The sequence below is a fragment of the Cannabis sativa genome, chromosome 7, assembly GCF_029168945.1.
Source record: "Cannabis sativa cultivar Pink pepper isolate KNU-18-1 chromosome 7, ASM2916894v1, whole genome shotgun sequence".
Lineage (NCBI taxonomy): Eukaryota > Viridiplantae > Streptophyta > Magnoliopsida > Rosales > Cannabaceae > Cannabis > Cannabis sativa.
In genome coordinates, this window is record NC_083607.1 from 36,333,370 (window position 1) to 36,341,994 (window position 8,625).

The 8,625-nt window shown below is 33.0% G+C and overlaps 1 protein-coding gene across 4 annotated transcripts; it reads right to left on the reverse strand.

Annotated features, from left to right (window-relative positions):
* Positions 1–5,053: 5,053 nt before the first annotated feature.
* LOC115698304 (staphylococcal-like nuclease CAN2) lies at positions 5,054–8,407 on the reverse strand. 4 transcript variants are annotated; one of them, XM_061118815.1, is made up of 9 exons: positions 8,166–8,404; positions 7,500–7,555; positions 7,275–7,389; positions 7,033–7,146; positions 6,065–6,252; positions 5,881–5,937; positions 5,633–5,792; positions 5,452–5,520; positions 5,054–5,366 (listed from the first exon to the last, which is right to left on the reverse strand). In XM_061118815.1, the coding sequence occupies exons 1-9, from the start codon at positions 8,307–8,309 to the stop codon at positions 5,265–5,267; spliced, it is 1,005 nt and encodes a 334-aa protein (XP_060974798.1). In that variant the 5' UTR covers positions 8,310–8,404; the 3' UTR covers positions 5,054–5,264. The 4 variants fall into 4 exon arrangements, 2 of the variants coding, with proteins under 2 accessions (XP_060974798.1, XP_060974799.1); XR_009688767.1 differs by having other exon boundaries at positions 5,287–5,366; positions 5,452–5,528; positions 8,166–8,406; XM_061118816.1 differs by having other exon boundaries at positions 5,300–5,366; positions 5,452–5,516; positions 5,715–5,792; positions 8,166–8,407.
* Between the last annotated feature and the right edge of the window lie 218 nt (positions 8,408–8,625).

Below are 8,625 nucleotides of genomic sequence, written 5' to 3' on the forward strand. Positions count from 1 at the left end.
CAAACATCTCATTAAAATTGCATAAAATCGTAGAAAATAACAATTTAGCAAAATAAATACCAAAAAATAAAAACAAAGAAAGTAAGATTGATATACCCTTTTCTCAAATAGTGTAGCCACATCATGTTTCTTCATATCATGTTTCGTAACCGAATCGGGGGTACTCCAATTCAACATTTGAGAGAATCTAGTCCCTCCGCACTGCCCATACTTCTTCCCCAAATCTTGCATCACCTCGAAGGCCCAGTATTGCAACGTCGGTGCATATCCATAGACATTGTACTTTGCCTCTGGTTGAGTAAATTTTTTCTCCTTCTTCCCTTTCTTCTTCGTCTTATCCTTAGTAGAGACCTTATCAATGTAGTTCTTCCTCAGGTCACTCATACTTTTAGTTGTGGATGACAACAACTTCTGATAAGAAAGGAGGCCCCACGGATACTTGAAGAACTTCTCTACGTTTTCTACTAGCTTCAGCATATCCATCCATATATAAACACCCTCAGCCCTTGATAATAGCACACCTTCAACAAATGCACACAGCCCCAGCTTGTACACATCGTCGGCCACATTGCACGCCTCAAAAGCTAGCCAAAGGGTTTTGAAAGTGAGCCTTTTGGAATTATTGAGGTAGTCCCGTAGTATCCGATTAAACTCACATAGTCTACTCAATTCTTCTGTCGAGGGGCCACCGCTCATCTTTAGGTCGGTGATCAAACCAAACTCAGACCGCCCAGATCTGGCTTCGGTTTTACCCACGTAAAACCACACTTCATCATTTTTGACCTCACTGACTTTCTTTTTCCTCAACAGCTGTTGATGCACAATCACCCCAGAGAATTTCAGATCATAAGCATTCCAAAAAACTCCAAAGGGAGTTTCCTTCACCCTCTCAGTCAAGTTAAATGCTTCAAACTTAGCCTTTATTGAAGCAAAGTACATGTTTCCTCTGTACGTGATATGGCCTAAAAAATGCTTAGCCAAGGGGAGTATAAGTTCTGGAGCCATCTGCAATTACAAACAAAAATTCTTATTAATTATAAATCACACAAAAATTGTACATTAATCGCAAAAATTGCGAAGGCACAAAATGGTCCAGATGTAATCGCACAAATATTATACAAGAATTGAAAAACATCGCATAATTTTCCAGAAACAAATCTAACTAGTGTTATGTCGCACAAAATCACAAAATAAATCGCATAAAATCGCTCAAAATCCCCAAAATCTTAACCACATCCTCACATCGCACAAAAATCATACAAAATCGCACAAAATCACAAAAAAAGATCCTACAGTACTGCTAAGCATCGCACAATATCGCATAAAATCGCACAAAAACCCAAAATCCAGAAAAACCAAAGCCCTAGCCTAGATTCTTCTCCAAACACAAAAACTTGCAAATCCAAACTTTAATAAACAACATGTTTCATTTATATCACAGATTCTAAATTTAAAGGATAAATTAAAAAAAATTAAGGGAAGCCATACCTGGTTCGAGTGTTCGTGGACGGCGGTGGGGACGACGGCCAACGGAGACTGGGTCGACTAGGTCTCGTGGGTCGATTGGGATCGAGTTTTTGGGTCTCGTGGGTCGATTGGGTTTGTGTGAGTCGAATGGGTTCTGGGTTCGTGAGGGTCGAGTGGGTTCTGGGTTCGTGAGGGTCGACATCGACTGGGTTCGTGGGTCGACTGGATGGGGTGGTTCGAATGGTGCGGTGGTGAAAATGAGGGTCCAGTTCGACAGATAGGAGAGAGTGGTGAGATTGAAACCGAGAATGGAAGAGAGAGGAGAAAGAAGGAAGTTAGAGAGATTGGGGGGATTGAAATGAGGGGGGTATTTTTGGAACAAATTGAAACTAAAGAATAATTAACCAATGCGTGTTTTGGTAGCATAAAATAACACCATGTTTGTTTTTTTAGCATAAATTGTTAAATTTCCCCTTTTGAATAGAATAATATAACGTATTATTTTGTGTTTGTTCATAATTCTCATATTATTTTAAAATAGAATGGAAACTTAGGTTACACAAGGAAAATCAAAAGCAGTTTGGGATTCAACAGCATATGAGAAATGGATTGATTTAGTTGAGAGTTGGCAATAGAAATGGATCACATTTAAGAAAATTAGGTTGCAAAAATTTAATAAAATTTAATTTAAAGACAGGTAGAAATTATGATCGAAAATAAATGAAAAATTATTGGGATAATGTTAAAAAGGAGTGGCATCTGTGGGATTCATTACTTAGAGGAGATATTGGACTTGGATGGAACACGCAAAGGCAAATAGTTGATGCTCTTAATGAATGGTGGGAGGAAAAGTTACAAGTAGGTTTTTGTACATACCTCTTATAATTATGATTTTATATATATAACAATTATATTATTTTATTTTTTGATTAATAAATCAATCAACATAAGTATCCTGATGCTGCTAAATTTTCGAGTGAAAGGTTTAGAATATTCTTTCAAGCTGGATGAGTTGTTTAAGGATGTTACCGCTACAGGGGCTAGAGCTTGGGCACCAACTTCTCGTTCACTTCCTCCTTTATACATAGAGGATCATAATGATATAGAGATTGATGAGAATTCAGAGAAAAGTAACCATGAAAGAATGAGTCAACAAATGAGAAAAGAGAATAATTTACTTGACCCAAATAAGAAGCAATTTAAGAAGGGAAAAAGAAATAATTCTACAACAGTAAAGTTGTCCAAACAACTTGATGAAATTTGTGAGGCAATAAAAAATAGGAGCTCATACATACGTACCGATCCTCCTCGATATATTGTTCAAGAAGTGATGGATATATTAGCTACGCTTCCAGGTTGTGAACCAATGAGCCCTCTATTCAAAGTTGGTACTAATTTGTTCATGAAGAAAGCAAATAGGGAAATTTTTGTTGCTTTGAAGGAGCCTAAATATCAAATTGAGTGGTTGAAAGAACATGAGTTGAACTTCTAAATTAGATGTTATTTCTTTTTACTTGTTTGAACATTGTGGTTTACTTAGTTCATTTTATTTTATTTCTTGTAAAACTTGGTTTATTTGATTTCTTGAATAATATTATTTGTTTTTTTAAAAAATATTTGAATTATATATTTACATGTTTATTCTATAGTAGAATGGATAGTTTTCAGATACAGAAGAGATGAATGAAGAATGTATACAAGCTATAATTGATGAGGTAATCATTATCGTTGCAAGAAAATCAGTATATTACCACAATAACTTTGTGGTTAAGGAGCCATGTAGAAATTCACCTCACACTGGTTGGAAATTTATGATGAAAATACTTAATAGAAATGATCGACGTTGTCATGAGATGTGTCGAATGAAAAAACATGTTTTTTTGTAAACTATGTGATAGATTGAAAAGTTATGGGTTACAGTCCAGTAAAATTAAGGTTGAGACTAGAAGAGTCAGTTGGTATGTTTATGATGATTTTAGGACATGCAGCAGGTAATAGAATGATTCAAGAACATTTTTAACATTCCGGTGAAACTATTAATAAACAATTTACAAATGTATTAGAAAAAATGAGTATGCTTGGTTTGGATGAAATCAAACCACCTGAAAATTTTGACGAAGTCTCGTATTATATATGAAATAATTCGAGATATGGGCCCTACTTTAAGGTAATTTGAATACACAATCTTCATATATATATATATATATGTGTGTGTTACTACTTATGAATCTTTAAATTTATTTTTTTCTCAAATTGTTATAATAGGATTGTATTGGAGCTATAGATGGAACACATGTTCGAGTTTCACTTCCCGTAGATAAACAAATTTCATACATTGGAAGAAAGGGTTGTCCTACGCAAAATATTATGGTTGTATGTGGATTTGATATGCTGTTCACATTTGTGTAGGCATGATGGGAAGGAACAGCACATGATACTCGTATATTTCTTGAAGCATTAAGAAATACAAATCTAAATTTTCCTAAACCACCTAATGGTATGTCCTTGTCACTTATAAATATCAATTATGAGAATATGATCTGAAACTTTAACGATTTTTTATTTTATTTTATTGTAGGTAAGTATTATTTAGTTGATGCAAGCTATTCAAAAGCTCCATATAAAGGGCAAAGATATCATCTTCCTTAATTTCAACAAGGTCGTCAACCTAGTGGCTATAAAGAAGTATTTAACCATGCACATTCATCACTACGTAGTGTTATTGAGTGTTGTTTTGGTGTATGGAAAGCACGTTGGCAAATTTTGCATCGAATGCCAATTTATGAATATGATAAACAAGTAGCTATTGTTACTGCTTTAATGGCTTTACATAATTTTATTAGGAGGGAGACTATTAATGATATGAACTTTCCATCTTATGATGAAGCAAATAATGATTTTGTAGACGATGATGTACAAAACATTAACTTAGCAATAGATAAGAGTGAAATGAGAGTTGTCCGTGATAAAATTGCAACCGAACTCATGCTGGGATAAACATGAATATAAGTGTTGTTTTTAATTATGTCATAATCATTATAAACAATAATTATGTAATAAATAAAAGATTTATTTTATTTATATATTTTTATTTTATTTTTCAAGATTAATTTTTTAAAACAAGAAAAGGAATTATATTATTATTAACAAATTTGATATATATTATTTGTAAGAGTTTTTATATTTTACTACCAAACATTTATAAAAGTTCTTCAAATGAAGAAGTTCTTTTAAAATCAAAATCCAAACACTAAGGTGGCGTTTGGTTGGAGGTAATCAAATAAAATGGAAAGGAAACAATCTTCATTCCATTCCTTTGTTTGGTTGCATATTAGAGTATTGGAATGTCATTCCAATGGAATAGCCTTTCCACTATTTTGGTAGAATGACAATTCCATTTTAAAATAGAAGGAAAGACCGTTCCATTGCATGATGAATTATGTAATTCAAATTTTATTCCATTCCATTCCTATTCTAATTCCGATTTTCATTTCTATGTTTTCATTCCTCCCAATCAAACGCCACCTAAATAAAAAGCTCAAACTTTTAGGTCTTTTCTTCTATTATCTTAAAATAAAAGTATAAGTTATGTCAAACAAACCCTAAAAAGCTTTGAGTATATTTACAAACAAGCAATCCAAAAGATTTTGGAGCATTCTCGGGTTTAAGCATTGGTCCTCCGATGATCATAGAGTAAATAATAGTGTCCAAGATGAATTAAAATATATACACGTTCGATAACACAATAAACACAACTCTCAGATCAATGTTCGAATATATCATTGCAAGAAGCAATTTTATACATCTGTTCTCGGATTATTCCTTCTCCATATCCATGGCTTCTCTGGATTTGGTGAAGCCCACAATCCCACTTTCTTGGCCCGAGCCTCTTTCTCCCACTACATATATACACTCATGTAATTAATAACATATATGCATTGAAACGTTGCAAAAAGCATGATTGCAGTAAAATAAAATACTCACCCTAGCTAGTTGGGGGCGTTTATCATAAGTTACATAGTGCCATGCCCAACCTTTCTTGAGCATTACTTCCTGTTTAACTTTGAAAATTTTATCAGAAAGAACAACTGATTTCCATATATTAATATGCCTGCAGAAAATAATTAAAAAAGAAAAATATACTACATGATTTAAAGTGTAGTACTTGTACAAAAATGCCATTGCAATATATATCACCAACAGTACGGCCGTATTGATCTTCTTCATAGACAAAAATACTAAGGCACTTTCCTTGTACGAGTTTAGTCAGCTCATCTTTGGCTTCATCTCCATATGGCATTTTATGTTCTGGTGCATCTATTCCCCTACATTTCATTAGCATTATTTCTGTTTATTCACATTGAATCAAGTCAATCAAACAGAAATACAATGTGAATTTTAACAACAACAGACCTTAGTCGAATTCGATATTTTCTAGCAAGAATCTCCTTGTCATCTATCTTGAGTACCCTGATGAAAAATCCAAAAGTTTAATCTATAGATGCTCTCTGTTTGGTGTCTAACAGTGAACCAAAGTAACCATTAAATTGAGGCAAAGTTCAAAGTTCAGTGAGAATAAATCAGAAATACATCAAACCTGTAACCAGAATTAATAATTTTATCATGGAGTTCCTTTGCTTTTCCATTGTCATTCCTGCTGCGTGCTTTCAATCGTTTCCCTGCAAATAAGTTCACCTGTGGGGGAATGCTCACCGACTCACGAGGATCTTCTGTGCTTACATATACAGTTACTGAATCCCCATCTTGAACAGCTCTTGGATCAACCTTCAATTTGTTATCCAAACCACATCAGAAAGTAAGCAGTAAGCATTATACCATTTTAAACTCACATTTTAAAACAGTAACGTTCATTAGCTTATGAATTTTCCATTTGTGCTTAGCACAATAAACATTACATAGAAAATCTTTAAATAGTGCCATAACACCATTGTGAGTGTTAGAGGGAGGACTCTCAGTTTATTATTAATAGTACTCTTGTGCATGAGTGAAGAAGATATTCATACGTTTCATAGTCATAACAACATACATGTTTTATAAACATGTAACTTTTGTTTCTTTTTTTATAAACATAATCTTGAACTAATCATGTACCATTTTAGACTTTCAATTGAAAGCTTAATATAAATGGACAATCATATCACCACACAACAGTTAACCAGGAAGTACCATCCTTCGATCATTTAGATAGATATAAATAAATTTGTCACAACAACCTACCTCAATTAGTTAGGATTCCAAGTTCATATGACATAACATCAAGTGAATGTCAGGTGGGAACTAAGTTTTTCATGTGAGTTTAATTGGAAGAAATGAAAATATAAAAATAAGAATGAGAATAGAAATATGAAATTGATAACAAAATTGCATTTGAATGGTTTTTCTTTCCATTTCAAAATAGAATAGTCATTCTACCAAAATAGTAAAAAATGTCATTCTATTGGAATGACATTCTGATACTTTAAAATGTAACCATACAAAGGCTATAATTTTTTCATATATGTGGAATTTCATAAGTGGCAATTCGCAGTGTACATTTCCACTTACTGGTAAGGTCTGCATCGCAAATTGCACTCCCTCAGGCAATGTAGTTGGGAGCTCAGCAGAAAATTCCACAACTGTGTCATCAGGAATTGAGAGACCATAGAATCTCAGTAGTCCCTATACATAAGGATATAACACTATAACAAAATAAAAAAATAAAAAAAAAATAACAATGATTGCTATTACTTTAGTTTCTTCTAGTCAAGTTCATTACAACGATTAGTGCCAATTTAGTATCAGCTCACCTCTATATCTGACTTCTGGACTTTATTCAAGGTTTTGATTATAAGCAGAGCTGCTTCTTTAGCTGTTTTTGGAGGTGGTTTGGCTTCTCTCCATGCCTCTAGTAGTCTTCTATACCTTCACATATATACAAATATATATATGTACACATATATTTTGACATTTTTACCTTAATGATAAGAGAGATTGATTATTTACGAAAATGAATGTATTAGTAGACTGATAACCATTTAGCTTGAGCATTTTTGGATGAATGAACTTGCTTACTGAGTCCTTCTGGGACCTGAATCATGAAAACAGTGCACAAAATGTAAGAACAAAAGGAAAAAAATGGTTGAATGTCACTCTTAGACCACAAATTTAAATACAAAAATAAATTATTTATTTAAGAACTGCTGGTGACAAATAAACTTTACACTTATCAACAATGACGATTACTCAAATGACATTTTCAAACAAGACAACATAAATCAACCCAGATCATTTGTTTCTTCTTCTTCTTCTTTTTTTTTTTTTTTTGTTCCTTGTACTGTTTGCATATAAGGAAAGGGAAGCATACCCCAAAAGTTCAACTATACTCAACTTAGTAACTTCATAATTTACTTCATTAGGTACATATCATAAGATATTGTCAGAATTAATCTCCAAAGAAAAAGTAAAAGCAAAAGCATAATTTTTTGGTTTCTATTTTTCTTCTTCGATTTTATTATTATTATTCCAACAAACAATTATGTTTTTCTAAAAAAAAAGAATAAGAAGACAAATTTATGATAAAAGAAGAAACACGGAAATAAAGAAAAAAAAATAGAAAAATTATATATAACATGAATGTTATGGCATTTGACTAAATAAAATAATATAAACACTGATCATCTGCTTGTAGATAGATAGACCTGAGAGGTAATATCAAAGTGGAAAAGATCGCTGGCGAGGGCAGAGAGGCCGCCGGCCGAAACACCATGGGGAGGGAAGGAGTCATCATCTGCGGTTGTGGGTTTGCAGCAATTCCGGTAGAGGAATCTCAGTGCATTTCCCATTCTTTACACACACTCTCAACAGCAAAGTAAAGTAGTGTTTTGTCAACAGAAAGAAGACGCTTTAACTAATGAATGGACAAATATATAATTGTTTAATTGAAGACCATTCTTAATAGAGTTGTTGGGAATAAAACTACGAGTTCACTTAGAATAATTAATACTTTTGTTTTGACACTATTTCATTTTACCCCCTTTTTTTTTTTTTTTGAGTCAAAGTGAAAATTTCATTTAAACACTTTCAGCCATTACAATAGACTTAAAATCAGCAGAAACATTATGCTGATTAAAAACACAATCTGACGAAAAACAAGACTCT

What these genes read in the sequence shown, in the direction of transcription:
- LOC115698304 (XM_061118815.1), bottom strand. Translation starts at nt 8,309, where the DNA reads ATGGGAAATGCACTGAGATTCCTCTACCGGAATTGCTGCAAACCCACA. An exon ending in ACTTTGATATTACCTCTCAG is followed by an intron (nt 7,556 to 8,165) that starts GTCTATCTATCT and finishes TTCATGATTCAG; the next exon opens with GTCCCAGAAGGACTCAGTAA. An exon ending in TCCAGAAGTCAGATATAGAG is followed by an intron (nt 7,147 to 7,274) that starts GTGAGCTGATAC and finishes CCTTATGTATAG; the next exon opens with GGACTACTGAGATTCTATGG.